Raw genomic sequence first — 17,024 nt, 5'->3', positions numbered from 1 at the left:
AATGAAAGTATACCATCATGGGGCTACAGAAAACCAGTTGGATAGGGCCGTTTAGTTAGAACTAGGATGTGTGATCATCATAAATCTAATGCCAAGATTTGATGTGAATTATTTGGGTTTTTTGCAGGGTTTGGATTTGTAACCTTTGAGAATGAAGATGTGGTGGACAAGGTGTGTGAAATCCACTTCCACGAGATCAACAAGAAAATGGTAAAATAGCCCACACCCATTACACGAAAAGTTCTTTGTTTAGTGCAGTCAGTGGGAAAAGCCCAACTCAAAATAATGAGAGCATGAGACAAACAAGTTGAAAGAACATACGTAAGCAACATATAAGCTTGACAAGTTGCTATGTAGAACAACGGAAAGTACTGTAGCTTTCTGACGAGATGTGTTCGCTGCCTTCAGAAGTACATTGCTTTACACAATGGTCATGGTAGGTCAGTGATCGCCACCTACAAATACCTTACACACACAACAGCACAAAGTCACAGAACAAGCATATCGCACGACTCATCAAGCAATCAACAACCAAGTGCCATAGTGTCCTTCATAAGGAAATAGTCAAATTTCCGTTCCTACAGTTACATCATTAATATTTTTCTCAATATTTAAATTCCTTGCTATAGATTTTAGTAACTATTAGAATAACAGCCATTTTTATTACAGAATAGCAAGAATTCACAAGGCGTCATATTTATGATTATCAAGAATTACCAGTAACGAACATGATTAATACCCAATTTTATTTTTGTATAGGTGGAGTGTAAGAAAGCTCAGCCCAAAGAGGTGATGCTACCCACCACCCTGGCGCGTGGGAGGGGCACCCTGACCAGGGGGGCGTATGGTAAGTACCAACGTAGACCATCACTTGGATGTAGATTTTTGGGTTGACTGTAGTTATACATATATACATATTATTCCTCTTTACAAAAGAAAAAATAAACAACTCGTTGCACATGATGACCTTTTGCCAACTTGTTTCCGTGGTCATTCATTTTTTTTTCTGCATGTTGTCCGAGGTAGATATTGAGTGGTAGAATTAAAAAGTGATATAGCTCTTCTCTTGTGAAAACTTAATCCGAACAACTTTTTTTGGCTTCATTCACTTCTTGTGATAGAAGTGAGTGAAGGACCTGTGCATGTTAATCATTATCTTTAGATGTGGTATTACAATGTAAAATTAGTACTGTGGTAGAGATATGACAAAGGCTTATCACTCATCAGGCAAGAGGTCAAATGTGCAAGGGAAGTAACTGCATCAGAAGGGAGATAACTGGCAGAAGTAGAAACTGCGCTGCCTCACCCCGCTTTGTACGGTGTTATTGCACTTCTGTCTTAATGTATTTTCTAGATCAACAGATTTGTAGGTTTCGCTGTTGAATGTACTAGTCCAATGTTATTTATATATTTTTTTTTATTAATTAAAACCTTTTAAAAAAAAAAAAAAAAGAATTTTTACACGGAAGTTGTGGTAGACTTTTTGGTTTATTACTTTTTTTTTTAATATTCACCAGTACATAGCACCTTTGATTGTGTATTCTCATATGAGTTTTATGTTATAACAGCCCTGTGTGACATAGAATTCCCTGGAGAAAAAGGTTCCTCTCTCGATTGAGCATATATGAATCAAAGGTGTTCATCTAGTGCAATTAAGTTCAGCTTCAGTGTTCAAGTTGGATGAGGAAGTTTCTAAATTGTTCAAGTTACAAAGGAATTTTTTCAAGAAAATGTTTTAATTTTTTTTTTTTTTTTTTGAAAACACCACTTATTTAGAAATTGAATTCCCTTAGAACACTGTTTAGAAGTAGTTAATTGATTTGTTTGAAGTAAATCTTCAAATGCATCATTAGAGTGGAATTTGCAATTTCAGGTGAACAACTTCCTCTTCCTGTTAAACTGGTTCTCAGTTGCACTAGTACAAAGTGTGAGCTTCTTGCTACCACTAAAACTTGATTTCCCTTTTTTCTAATCCTTTCTTAGTGACGGAGGATGGCGAAATCGTCTTGGGCGAAATTCCACAAGAATTAATTATGCCGGAACTGTGTAAGTTGTACAGTCTCTGCTATATTTCACTTGTACCAGAACTGCCCCTCTTTCGTACTCTGGTCAGGACAAGATCCGAACCGAAAGAACGGAAATGAACTTCACAAACTAAGAAAGACTACTCTTGCTACAATTTATATCTACTAACACGAACAAGTTAGGGCTGCAGTGTTGTGTCCAAGCATTTCTTGTTCAAATTTTCTGCTTCATGTACACATTGGCAGCCCTGACTAATTGTTCAGCTGTGACTATCTGTCATGCATGACATCAGCTAGATTTTGTAGTTTGAAAATTCTGTAGAATCCTTGTGTGTTTATTCCTTGCCCTATATTGCATGACATAAAGTCGTCCCTGTTTAGTTGTGTGAACTAATAGCTTTCTTCTTACTTAAAGATTTCTTTTCTATTAAATTCTTTTTTCAGGAGAAAATTTATTTATTGTGAACAGCCATGTCTAATTTCTTTAAATGATTGATAACGTGCTCTTTAAAAGTATTTCATAGGCAATTTTCTAAGCTCCGTTGCTTTCAGTGTAAAAACATAGATAAAAACAAATGATTATGTTGGAAAGCTATACATTTATACAACATTAATGTGTTTGGAAGAGATCCTTTTCACCAATTTGATCAGTGGGAATAAATTTTAAAGAGCTTTTTTTTGTCAAACTGCAAGTGAAATGGAAAGGGGGGTGTTAAAAAGAGTAAAATCATTGTATATTTTAATTAAAAAACAAGATTAAGCATGAAATTTAAGCATGAATCAGGTTTGTCACTTATTTACAAAAATAAAGATGTTATCTTTATTCTCAGAAAAATTACCTTTGAAAAATTTAGCTTATACACACCGTAAGAAAGTCAGAAAGAATGCATGTACCTTGTTTTACTTCAAAATTAAAAAAAAAAAACAACACTTTACATCTTCTCTTTTGCATGTATTTGAAATGTCAAAAAAGAAAAGAAAAGAGAAATGCTTCATAATTTTAAACTCCTTGTGGGAAAAAAATGAGAGCAAATGAAAGTTGAATAGTTTTTTTAAAAAGTCCCTGAGCTTAAGAAAGGATCAGAGGACGTGTATATTGATTCTGTGCTTTGTTTTCCTTTCCAGGCTATCTGCCGACAGGATTGCCTAGCTACCCCTATGGTCGTGGATTTCCTACTCTGGCCCCAGCAGGCTATTATTATCCAGGTATGGAAATTTTAGAACTAGGGCAGTGGTACCCCTTCTAAACTATCCTCTCTGTCAACTTAACGTTTCAGCCCTATGGGAAATAACTCTGATCACAGAGTTCACATTAATTGGAGAGAAAGACGACAACATATCAGCTGAGACCAGAAAGATCGCCAACACACACAATAAAAAAAATAATAAACTGTTGTGTATTTATTCTGTTATATGTATATTTAAAGATGCTTGTTAATTTATTGTAATATATTTTTTATTGAACCATTTTTTAATGGGCCATATTTATTGAGCCAAAATATCTGCACCGCAGGAAGAACGGAGTTTTGTTGTGGATAATATGGAGTGATAGGGCATGTGTGATCTCCAGTGCCAAATCTTATAGTTGGGAGCAGACATGTAGTAGATCTGTGTTTATCTTTGTCTCTCTGCATGTTGAAAGTCCTATAAGCAGACATAATGTTGTCCAGACGATATTTCTTTTACGATTAATTTTTTGTCATTTGTCACTTGGACAGTAGGGATCTGTTCTCTCTGTGATTTGATATTTATTTACTTTTTTCTGTTTTTTGATGTAGTAGATACGTGTATATCAATTTTGAAAGCTTTGTTTTCTTAGCATTGATATGAGGTGGAAACTGTAAAGCTCCGTGGTTTATTTCCATGTGTTGTATGAGAAGTAACTCCGTCTGACCAATGCCAAACCAGTAGCTAAATCGTACTTTAAATATCTTATCTGAGTAACAAACATTTCTAGATGTAAAATTCTTTTGGATTCTTGACTGAAAAGAAAATGAATTAGGCTGTTATGCCACCATTTTCAAAACAAAATATAACATAGCAATAAACTATGCAGCTGGATTGTTTTCCACTCATCTAATGGTAGAAATTGGCATTGATGACATGTTAATTCATTAATGTAAATTTATTTTTCTCTTCATAATCATGTGTTTATATTAGCATGTTGTTTACAACAGTCAATCCATTTAATCCATTAGACTTGACAAATTGTCATCATTTCTGTTCACCTAAAGTTTAATTGACAAAAGTTTTGAGAAATTCAATGCTGGTACATGTAGTTTTACTGTTTTTATGAGCATTAATGAATACCCGCACAGCCTTTAGGCTTTAAATTTAATACCTCCATTAGGTAAACTTCGCACAGAGAGTTTCGTGTTTCACATTGTAAAACAAAATACATGTATTTAATATTCACTGTAGAATTGGTGTTTACATTTACAAGTTCAAAGTTTACCAAGATTTTGTTTTGTTCTTTTGAATGGCTTACCCCTTTAACCAGGCTACCTCAAGTAAAATCATACGCTGCAAAGGCTTGCCAAAAACGAAATGAGATTTTTTGTGGTTAAAAATTTTAGCATAGGCTAAGAGCATATTTAAAAATTTTTAGATATTAGAATAATAGAGAGAAATTTGGTATATTTTTTCCTGTCAAAGTTGTCAAATTAGCATCAAGGACATAAGGCTTTAACACACTCAACTCAAATTATTATGCCCCATTGTCACAAAGTGTTTATGAAAACAACTATGCATTTGGATATATTATATAACCTAGAAATACTTGGGTTCTTTTTTTTAACCCTGACTTGAATTATCTCAATCACTAGCATTGATGCTATTAACATTATCTTGTGTAAAAAGATCAGTCAGCCCCTTTTATACCATGTAGTCAGTTATCTATATCTTCTAATACAGCCTGTTAGATTATAGAGTTATCAATATACTATCAGAAAACCAAAATGGCTTACAAATCCTGCCTGGTAGATTTACATGCAGTGTTAATTTATGCAGACTGTTGGATTATCATTGATTTTACTAGAGAGTTTACACTGATACTTTTAACAAACTAAAATTGTCCTGTCAAAATATTTTCTTTAATTTTTTCTTGTATAGAGCACCATTTTGATTTTTCTTAGATTCTTTTACTGATTTGTTTTTTAACTGACTAGAGATTTAAAAAACTTTTGAAATGAGAGGAAGATGAGAAGAAATTTTCACTGAGAATGATAGAAGATATTCTTCATGTTGGATACTTAAAAAGTATTTGTAAATTAAGAAAAGCAAGATTCAAAATTCAGTGGAACAAATTCATAAAACCAAATACCATAAGGAATTTCTTCATTTCTTTCTCTCACACAAAAACCTGATTTATGATTCTGAATCTTAATTCATCCATTGTAAGCCTATCAGCCAATCAAGGCTTGATATGGCATTTGGTCTTTTTTGGGAATAAAATTTTGTTAACAAATTTTGTTTCCTTTCTGAAAACAAACACGAAAACGAGAGGTTGATATATTGTGAGTGGAGTATGGTAGGTTTTGTGTGTATAATGGCAGGGAATTATGGGTAGAAGGCAATGATGTATGTGACCGATTGTTTTGTGTAATTTGGCAGGCATGAATGGAATCGCCTCTGCCGCTGTAGTTGCACGGTCTGCTTCGGCCGTCGTAGCTCGCAGTGCTAGGGCTGGTGGGGCGACTCGCGGTGTCTTGGGCATGACAGGAAGTCCAAGTAAGCACCACCGTTTCCATATCAACGTCTGGGTATTACCTTAAAAACGCAATTTCACAATTCTTAATTCAAATGGCCCATTGATGAAAATGTTAATGCGTTGTGTTGTAATCAGACCGTAATTTTCGTCACAAAATGGACGCAGTGATTCCAAGCTTTATAGTTCCCAGAATTCCCTGCACTCTGTCTACAAATATGACATCTTGAACTGTCGTGAGCTGGATTTAATTGTAGTCCTGTGCATTTATGTCGTTGACTAACCCTGCTCTTCATTTAGCTAGAGTTTTCATGCAATCGTCAATGTGCTGATTAATTAACAAGCTGTCATTTTTATTTATTATCATTTTGTCCAATCATTATGCCCTCTTAGGATATATTAAAACATGCATGTATTTTATTTTTAATTCATTTGATAATCTATTGATGTTGTCTGTATTTAACAATACAAGGTCTTTGATTGTTAACTTACTTAATGTTTTTTTGGAAATTTTTTTAGACAAAAAGGAAACTATTTATTTAGAATTTTGAATTATTGTCTTCATATATATAAATTCATTTACCAGTATATATATTTGATGTGTATCCTGAATACTTCCTTTATGTTTTATTTTTTAACCTATATATTAATGAATTTTATGGTAGATTTTCATTTGAATTTTCACCTTTGCCATTGAGAATGACTGTTTTTGCTGATATTGTCAATAATGGCTGCTCCGCTGATTTTGCATGTCTATGAATAGAATCATCGCCACACTATAATTCAAGCTTCCATATTATATAGATACCAGTAGATGTAGTTTGAAACCAATGCTTATTGTAGTTATTATTATTTTTTTTTTGCATGCAATATTTCAAATGAAATTTTGGTCTTATTGGGTCTTATTTTCTTGAAAAGTTAAATTTTCAAAAGGGCAAAATGCCATTCCTAGTTTACATATAGCTTGACTTTGAATAACATTAGATATTTACGTGAAAATTGAATATTCTTTGTTCTAGAGTAGCTATAGGTGAACTCATGCCCTAGCTGCTACTTCATGTAGACAATGCATCTTCATAAAGTGTGTGCGCTGTTCTGTATTAGACATTGCAAAACCAGGGAAGCCAGCCTATACAGCTGTCAATCTGCTTACAAAAAAATGAATTTAAATACAAAGGAATGAATTTTTGATTTAATAAGGGTTACTCCCCTTTTTCAAATTTGAAATTTGATACGTGAGCTGTTGTAGTTGTTATAAAGAGCTCTCATGGTGTATGTCGTCTTTTGTATAGGCTTCCCTGGTTATCCCACTGGTTTAATACAAACCCCCACTGCTACCCCCGGTGAGCGACAGGTCTCCCCTGCCATATATGCAGATATTGGTGCTACCACTAGCCCCATGGCCACCAACGCCCTACAAATACAACGCAGTGAGCCCTCCCCACTGCCAGTCAGTAACTCCCCCCTGGCTAGGGTGGGAGAACAGCTGCTAACAGCACAGAGAACAGGTACTAATCCTTATAAGTCAAGAAGATAAACAGTTGAATGGTCGAGCCGATAAATTAGCAGAAATATAACAACGTTTACAAAATGTGTCACAAATTCGTACTTAAACGTTGCACATGGTGATTATATGTTTGCGAGGGAAAGGGAAAAAAACCTTGTGAGGAATATTTAAGTTTGCATGAAAATTACAACCTTGGCATTTTTTTTTTAACTTGGTGCATTTGTCATTGTATTCCTTGCAAGCTTTTTTTTTTTTACTTTGATGAATTGTATCGATATACACCATATATCTATGCATTTGTTCCTATTTATTCCTATTTATACTAATATTTCACAGATTTTCTCTTCACTGCTATATATCATATTTATGAAAATACATGTAAAATTACGGGTACTAATTTTGATTTAATTTCCATCAATGAGCAGTAACAAACTTTGTAGTAATTAATGGAGTATTGCATGCACAATTCATTGGTAGTGTAAATTGTATTAGATTTGGTTTCAAAAGCTAGAATACACTTGATGGAAGATGGACATTTTCCTTTTTGTTTGTTTGTTTGTTTTTGCTTGATACAATGTACAGCACTTGGTCTTAAGATATTTATATACATCTACTAGATAATCGTAACACTAGTTGAACCTAACATTTTAGATTTCGTTTGAAGTACAAGACTTTGATAAATTAAAAAATCTAGGCATCAATAAAACAATAGTCATATAGATGAATGTATGCATGGCTTAAAGTTTAAGTGACTCTGCTTTGAAATGAAGAAAAGTTAAGTTCTTATTAACACAACTACTCTGCTGGTGTTAAGTGTGTGCTCTTAGGACCGTACCCCAATGCTTCTATGTTGGAGGTAACAGGAGATGATAGAATTGAGGATGGTTTTTTGGTGTTGGGTTACCTATTGTACATTGCCCTGCTGTGTATGCTAGCATGGTTCTGTCCAGTGAGAGCATGTTGTTTTGACATTTCAGCCATGATCAACAGCCTTGGACACCAGGGTTTCCCCACCGCTACCTCCCCCAGCACCCGCTCCGTGCCCCTCACCACCAGCCCGGGCCCAGTGGACACATTCATTGCCCAGGACGGGCTGGGCTACATCCAGGCCACCAGCCCACAGCCCACGGGCTTTGCTCTCAACACTGCAGTAAGTTTGTTTTCTGTTCTGCTTGGAGTTGTTGCAATGTTTTAGATGGTAGTTTTAGAGGACCAGTGGAAAGGTTGATGAATTCCAAGTTCACAAAATATTTTATTTGTAATTTGTTGAAATTTTAAAAAAAAAATAATAATAACAGCTATCCAAAACAAAACAAAAATTTAATTTCGAAATCTTATGCTTTTTTGAGAAACAAGGGTTAAAAGTTAATTGAGTGTTGATTTCAGCGATTTTACCACTGGGTGTAGAAGGTTGTAGATTTTTATTTAATTTGGTGTGCACTCCTTTGTAAGAAACAACCAGACTATTAGCATGATGAAGTGTCTCTTAAGAAAAAACAATATTCCAAAAATACATAAACTATTTATATGTACCCCCATGACCAGTGGCTACATAAGTAGATGCTAGTTTGTACTGTTAGTAGTGGTAGATTAAATGTGATGGAATAAAATGCATGTGCGGATCCAGAAAAAATAAAATTTCCTGGGGAATCTGAGGTTTAATTTTGATTGCCAAATTGGTCTAAGGCCTATTTTCATTAAGGTCATTTCACCATGTGAATTTAAGAAGTTTAGATTCAAGAAGTTTGACATCCTTAAAGCCCCCTCTGGATCTGCGCATAAAATGCTTTTCAAAAATCTCTGGGGAAAAACGGAAAGATTCCTTCTGGTGACGGAGAGTCTGTGGGTTTTTAGGGCAATGTGATATAAACCACTGACTGGGCACTCCTCTTTTATTTAGTATGGTATACACGACGGCCTAGGATACGTTGATGCCACTAGTTCAAATAGATACATTCACGATGTGTTAAGTAAGGTACGTCTGTAGTCTAGCAGCCTCTGTTTCAGCTTACGTCGTTTTTGATCATCACTTCATCCTCACGCATTTCGTAACTTTTCTTCTTCCACTATAGTTACCGTATATTTTTTCAGTTGCTTAGAAATCATTCTCAATTTTTTAGTATCTGCTCTTGAAAATTAAATCAAATGCAATTAATAATAGGAAAAGATAATTGCTTTGTTTTTGAATATTGGTTAATAGAAATTGCCTTTTATCATTACTTGCATGCGAGATGAGCTTCAATATAGAGATTTATTTGTTTCAATAAGTCCATTTTTTAAAAAAACAAGCAATCAAAAAAAAATTGATGGAAGGCATGTTGTGTTGCTCTTAAGATACACAATGATCTGTTTCATTGCATGCTGAATGTTTCCGTAGATGATGAATATAGTAGGTCCATTCTGATTTCTTTAACATTAGATTTTCAGGACTTTGTAGCACCAATCTTTAACTGAATATTTTTTATCTATAATCTTTTATCTTTTTAATTTGAATTTTAAAGAAATACATCAAAAAACTATATAACACTATCAATCTTGAGAAGTTCTTTCACTAATGTATGATTGTTTGCTGTATCAATTAGTAATTAATTTGATAAAGTTTACAATGATAAAGTCAACTTTTGTACTTTAATTTGTTTTTGCAGAAATTGTATTCAAAATGTATCATTTTAATCTAATTAGTATTTTTTTTTTTTGTATAAAACAGGCACAACTGATTCCACAGGGATTTCAGAATGGCTATCACTAAATACCAGATAGACCCAATCATATGCAACGCCATCGGCACACTACGGACGCATACAGTACGCAGCAAATGTAATCTCATTGCTGATTGATTGATAAATGTTAAATTTGGTGGGAATGGTGAAAGGATTTCTGAACCCTAATGTTTAAACAACATGAAGAAATGGCACATATATATGTGATCAATCTTCTTATCTTTTTTTTTTAATCAATTTTACTGGCTTTTATGAACTTAATGATATGATGTATATATGATGTAAAAATGTTTTAACTTTTTTTGTTTTATTTTAAACCCTCATTTTGATTTGTTCATTTATCTCATGTGCGATTCATATGAAGATCAGGCGAAATTTGTGAAATATTTGAAGCATTTATTCAATGGTAGTATTTATTGCTAGAATTAAATGTTTTTCGTATGAACCGTTTCATCTCATTAAGGTCACAAAAAATTGAGGGAACTACCAAACATTTTCAGTTATGTCATCTTCATTGAATTTACTTACAAGTTGTTTACAGTTTTTATAAGCAAAAATTTTACACTTAATTTCACAAATTTTGCAAAATAGCCCCGATGTTTGAATTTGAAAAATTCATTGCAATAACGATTGAAAATGTTAAGCCGTTTTTAGATTCTAACTTTTATGTGGAACGGTTTTTTTTTTATTCACATATATATTTTTTTTTCCTTAATTTTTGACTGCGAATGCTGGCCAAAGACTGAACTACATGTTCTTGTAGTCATGTTGGTGAAGATCGTTCACTTCAATTGTGTGATATTAGTGTTAATTATCCAAAGCATATAACTCTCAGCAATAAAGACTTAAGTGAATTTTTTTGGTAATCATTACATTGTTATGTATTACATTATGTGATATTGCAGCAGATCTGATCGTAGTTAGACACACCATGTGTAGAGTGGATATCCTTTATTTATTTGCTCTTTTATTTTTCCGCGTTTTTTTTTTTTTACACACAAAAAAACTGTCCCACTTTGTTCTTGTGAAAATTCAAGGGTTGTGTTCAGTTTTTTTTATTATTATACATGCACAGGTATCTATCTTTTTTTTTCTTTATTGCAACAAAATGTGTTTCGTTCGACTTTTGTTTCCTTGGAGACTACTTCTCTAGTCAACCTGTTCAGACTAGACCGTATTCTGTGTTTATACGATTCAAAAGAATTTAACCTTTGTGTGAAAAACCTGTTTTTGGAAACTTGTAAATTTTTTTTAAAAATATATAAAACAAACTTGTTGCTGTGGGTGTTTTCGTCTCGGTCCATGTTTTATTCTCTATGGTTGTCAATTGTCGCTGAATATTTCTCTGCGTTTCTCAAGAACAATGGTGAAAAATGTGACATAAACCCTGGGCGTGTTTATAGTAGTGTAGATTGCTTCCTTTTTTTTTATTAAATCTATGATAGTCGGGTGTTCACTAGCAGTATGAATGTGTGATCATTCTGGTTTATATACTGTAGTAATGTAGTAACGTTATATGAAAGAGCAAATGTGCTAAGATTTTACGCAAGTTTTTATTATTATATTAAATGATTGTTGGATTTTTTTTTTATTTCAATACTAAAGGTTGTTATACAGGGGGACTAAAAACATTTTTATCCTTTATTGTTGTATGACCAGGGGAAAGGGGGAATCGAGGAGTAGAATTGTCACTGGTTCCAAAGGTCAACTGTGAAAAACTTGATATCTGAAGCATTTAGTTGTCTTGTCATTTTACAAATAAACTGAAAAGGAACAACCAAGCCCAAGCTATATGAAAAAAAAAAAATGAAAAAAAAAATAATGGCATTGGAGGTTGGTGACAATTCTACTTTGAAGTTATTACTTGTTTGTACAGATGATGTCACATATACATTGTATTGTTGATCAACTTAATTTTACCAAAAAAAACCTCATTCTAAACTTTTATCATTTTATATACATACTTATGTATTCAGCCTACTTTCTTTACCCACTCGCTTTCACTGTATTATTGGTTGTGTTTTTATTGGGGCATTTTAAAAAAAGGATCTTGTGAGAAAAAATCGCAAAGTTTACATTTTATTCGATTGTTATTTTTACGAAACATTTTTTTTTCTATATGTAAATTAATATTTTGATATTTTATTTTGACTTTTGGTGGGTAGAGAAGGTACGGTTTTGGATTTTACATTTTATGATTCACACCTATATGTGGTAGAGTAGTGGTTTGTATAGTAGACTAGTTTTCATCACCATTGCTTTTGGGCAGGGTATCATCTGTGTATATATATATACTATGTACGTTATGACATGTAACATTTATCTTTCTATATATATATATTATATATCTATATTCACTATATTGACTCCTTACAGTGGACTACGATATTTCTCTCAATTTTGAGAGATTTATCCTATTAACTTTTTTTTTAATTATTACGAAAGAAAAAAAAAACCCCAAAAGCACAGTTGTGCGAAAAGATTGAAAATGAGGCTGGCAAATCTGAGTGATTGGTCTGGGTTTTTACATGTGTAATGATCAGTGAAAAAGAAGTGGGTGAAATCTAGCCTCATTTTCAAACTTCCCTCTGTGATATTGATTGTGTGTATATATATATACATACACTTCATTTTTGTCTGACTTTTCGTTGCCATGAGGAGGGGTGATCCAGATTTTTTAAAATCCTTTTATGCAACCAAAAAAAAAATTATTACGATAAAATAAGATTTGTCATGGTAACAAGACAGACATTTATGATTGAAAATAATTCACTTATATTAACCAAGAAAAATTATGCCTTAGTGCTAATTGTAAGAAAAAAATTATGTATACCAACATTTATCAGGGTCCAAAAATGTCTCAAAATCACAAATTATGATTTGTGAGTATTCAATGTAGAAAGTCAAACAAAGTTTATGTGTAAATGCTGTTCATGTTTTTTTTTATTTCTATCAACTGAATATACTATTGAAGATTTATCTTAAATGACAAAAAGAAGTGTACATATGGTCATATTTAATTTTCATTATCTGTAGTTTGAGAACATAGAGGACTCGTTGCTAAGGAACAGAACTAGGTGACCTTCGAAACGCTTTCACTTTCGCTTCAATCTGAATAGAGAGAAAAAAACAAAAATGTTTCACAAAGGAATTGACAAAGATTGAGAAAAGTGACTCGGTGTTCTGAAATGCAGGCACTGTGAAGAGGCCCTGTTATTGTTCCTTGGCAGGGGGTGTTAGAAAGACTGAAATCATTCGTCGGCAGGTTCAATCAACGTGGAGTTTTAACAAAAAACATTATAAAAAACTTGTCAAAAAGTTTACAACAGCGTGGATGAATGGTTTAGACAAAACATTCCCTAATATGAGATGCAGGTCACTTAACAACTGTCTACGTCACCTCTGCTCTTGAAAGTGTTGGTTACCAGGAAGTCAGTGATGATGATGACCCCCCCCTTTTTTCCAAATCAACTATTTTTTTTTTTCATTTTTGGTCCACCTGCCCAGTTTACAGTAGTCACAAAATGTGTTTTTGTCTTAGAAATCTATACTTAATTTTGACCAGGATGAAAAAGACAGGTGTTTTGGGAAAGTGGGAGTTATCAAAATGGGACTTTCGAGCCTAAAATCTCAGGGACTCTATCTGCTAAATCTGTAACAAGCATAGGTACATGTGTAAAGACTATATAATTGTAGAATTAGTAGCCTAGGATCACAAGTTTCCAAGTTGCAGCTATTTCTGTGCCATGGAATCGCCTCATTAAGCACTGTCTCAATGCACACAAGGCATATATATGTATAAGGCCCTTTTAACTTGTGGTTTGTGTTTATGTTGTTGTCTTGGGGGAAACACATCTCAAAAAAATTAGATAAAAGAGAATTCCCGCCATAGATCTGCCTTGAGGTGCTAAGTTATAGTGCAATAGTTGGTGTTTAAAAGTAAATATTGGCATTCATTCTCACCAAGTCTGGGAGTGGATGTCGATGCTTTTTGTAAGAGTTCTTATTTGTGGGGAATATATATGTGTGACCTATATGGGTACTTAGCGTAGAACAAATAATATAGAATAGGACAAACAAAACCTGTAATACGTATATTTATGGTGTGTTTTAATATATTTTATGAAATCTTAAAAACCACACTTTAAAGGGCAGAGATGACCGAAGAATACCAAACCCTAGTCCCTTCATTGTACAGTAATGTCGGAGTATTCGTCTGCTTCGTAGTTCTTGTACAGATTTCTGAATTTGTTTTAGAGCCTTTGTTATGTGACCTGTATTTCTATTTTGAGTAGAGTAGACTAACTTAGATTAGTTTATTTATTTGACTGAAGTGGCGACTTTACAAAGGGTATATTCAAACCATTATGGCAAAGTAATGAAAAGCAAATATGTGCCAAAGACTAGTTTCTATGTGGCCAAGTCCGCACTTTTCTTGAAATAGGTGAAATATGTGATGTCGGGGTTTTGTTTGAAGTCATTCAACTTTCAAGTCGATATTTTGACCTGTTAAGAACTTTTTTGACTTGGGAGTATGATGTCATTAGGGGACCACGTTTTCTGTGGACTTTGTAAAAAACAAACCTTGGGAAAAATCTTCATTGTTTTCTTTCTCAGCACACATAACCTTCACTGACCAATAACCTGATTATCTCTGATTCACCCAAGGTATTATGTCTTGACCTTTGTATAGTGTATTTGTGAAAAAGAGTCAACTGAAATAAAAACGGTATATTCAGAATGTCTGTGTTTTTTATTGATGGTTTTTTTTACCATTCTTACAAAGGTTTATGAACACTGTACTTTGTACCGAACACATATATCTATGTCGGTTCTAGCATTTTCCGTTTGAAAATGTGAATAACAACAACAAATATCGAATTTTGCAAATTTGCACAGAGCAAGGAACTTGTTTATTGGAAAGTTACGAAAAGGGTATACTTGCACTAAACAGCCATGGAAGCTGTGTAATCAATTCAATTATGAATTTGCTTACTTAATGTGTTATCTCGATATGAAAGACACAAGTAGATGATATTATACGCATACATGCACATGTATCTCAAAAAGTGTTGGCTCCACGACCAGATGCATCCTCTGACGACGGAGTAGATCTATTCTCCTGATCACGGACAGATCGCAAAAACCTAGAGATTTGTGTAAGGGGGCTCGATGGTCGTGGCCATTTTTGGAATGTATTGATCTCATTTCAAAGAAGAACATATTAAAAAAATATCGGAAATTATCAAAATTTAAAGGGTTCAGTATATGGATTTTATTCCTTACCAAAAATAGTTTATAGCTAACTAAATCATCTCGTAAAATTTTAGATCTGATGGTTGATTTGTGGACCATCCAGCCTCCTTAACATTCTTGTTGGTAAATCCTTTACCTCAATGAAACTTGACTCTGAACAAGGTTAAATTTAGTAAACTAACAAGAGTAACAGACAGGAGTATACAAAGTCCACCAATTGTCCTTTATTAAATTTACTTGAATTATTGAAGGAGTCGCATTTATGAGAGGAAAATCGAGATATACATGTAGGCTATATCTGTTCACATAAAATGCCTCCAGTGTCATCAAACCATCATAGTGGCCTATAGGACCAAAATGCTCGTGGTATTAATATTAGCAGGTTTCTAATGTTTCCCTTTATGAAGACGGAATTTAAAAGGAAATAAAAAAAAATAATTTTGAAATTAACCAACATGGTTTCCGCTCTGGACTGGCGTCGTGCGTTAACAATAAAAGTTTTTAACTTCTCGAAAACTACTAGGCCAATTATTTTCAAATATGGAATGATACATACTAGGGGGTAAGAGGAGCATAAATTAAAAATTCACAAATCTTACCCCACAGAGGTACCAGGGGCAGGGACAAAATTGCCAAGTTTGATAATTTTTCAAATACATGTATCTTCTTCTATCCTAATGCACATCTGAAAGAAAAACCAAGAAGCCCTATACTAAAGTGCTAAATGTCATGTCCCCCTAGGTTTGGGGTTAACTCTAGTGCAGGGCCAAAATGGCACTAAATAGAAACTGCATATTTAGAAAGACCATAAAGCATTATACATACCAAAATTGTACATTTGATGTCCCGAATGCAATCAATATCCATTCATGCACTTGTCTTAAAAAAAAATCACAATTTCAACTCGCTTTTTTTTTTATCTGGCTGTCCCTCGTCACTCTTGATGAAAGGTCTAAGTTTACTTATATTGAAAGGAAATGGACCAATTTACAATGTAAAAAGAAAAAGGTTTTGGTATTTTCCCTATAATTTTTTACATTCTCCAAAAAATGAAGGAAGGGGTCCTTTAAAATTCAATTATCGATGTGTAATTTGAAAAAAAAGTCTGCTTCTAGAAACAGGGGGGGGGGGGGGGGTGTCATATACCTGAAACCGACGGTTATTGTAGTTCTAAAAAACTTAAATTTTATAAATAATAACTTGCGTCAATTTTAATTTCACAGGCAATAGCCTCTATCTGTTAAATCTTCTCTGCAAGATTTCTTCAATGATTGTATCAAAATATCAAAATATGCCAACCCCCTTCTCAATATGATACTATAAGTGACCCATAGGGCATATGTTATCTTTACAAAAACTTTTTCTTAAGATTCCTATGTTTAATTTGACCCCCCTCCCACCTCCCTGTTGTGCCCACTTTCTGGTGCCCAGAGGTTAATTCTTCATACTAAATTATATTCACAGGTGTGCTAAATCATCTATACTTTTTACTAAATGTAAATGACACTCTTTTGTTAAGATTGGTGGATTTTGTCAAGTGCCTTCAGAAATCTTTCATAAAAGATATTAATGTCTCGAATACCAAACATTCTCATTTGTTAAGGAATTTCGGTTAACCATAATGAATATATGTTACAATATTTTAATTGTTAACGACTAACCGGTTTAATTACGTTCGATTTTGCAACCCGTTACAATTGTACCGACCGGGTATACAATTACATTAAAGTATACACAACAACGTTAATATGAGTCAAATCCATGAATGAAATGTGTTTTCCCTGGATCAGGTGTTTTAAGCCTCTAAAAGT

At 33.6% G+C, this 17,024-nt stretch overlaps 1 protein-coding gene across 5 annotated transcripts in view; it reads left to right on the top strand.

Moving 5' to 3' along the window:
* The window catches only part of LOC105336239 (RNA-binding protein Musashi homolog 2), a 51,286-nt gene extending 36,588 nt beyond the window's left edge, over positions 1 to 14,698 (top strand). The window contains exons 8-15 of one of the 5 annotated variants that reach the window (XM_011440467.4): positions 128 to 210; positions 760 to 847; positions 1,984 to 2,046; positions 3,150 to 3,230; positions 7,023 to 7,238; positions 8,215 to 8,387; positions 9,138 to 9,212; positions 9,945 to 14,698. In XM_011440467.4, coding sequence (XP_011438769.2) covers positions 128 to 210; positions 760 to 847; positions 1,984 to 2,046; positions 3,150 to 3,230; positions 7,023 to 7,238; positions 8,215 to 8,387; positions 9,138 to 9,212; positions 9,945 to 9,986 — 821 coding nt within the window. In that variant the 3' untranslated portion in view covers positions 9,987 to 14,698. The remainder of the gene's footprint in view (positions 1 to 127; positions 211 to 759; positions 848 to 1,983; positions 2,047 to 3,149; positions 3,231 to 7,022; positions 7,239 to 8,214; positions 8,388 to 9,137; positions 9,213 to 9,944) is intronic. The other 4 variants (XM_011440470.4, XM_011440468.4, XM_011440469.4 and 1 more) reach the window with 4 other exon arrangements.
* The last annotated feature ends 2,326 nt before the right edge of the window (positions 14,699 to 17,024 follow it).

This window comes from Magallana gigas, chromosome 3, assembly GCF_963853765.1.
Source record: "Magallana gigas chromosome 3, xbMagGiga1.1, whole genome shotgun sequence".
NCBI classification, from domain to species: Eukaryota; Metazoa; Mollusca; class Bivalvia; order Ostreida; family Ostreidae; genus Magallana; species Magallana gigas.
Note: the sequence above shows the minus strand (reverse complement) of the source record. Positions and strands in the feature narration are given on the sequence as shown.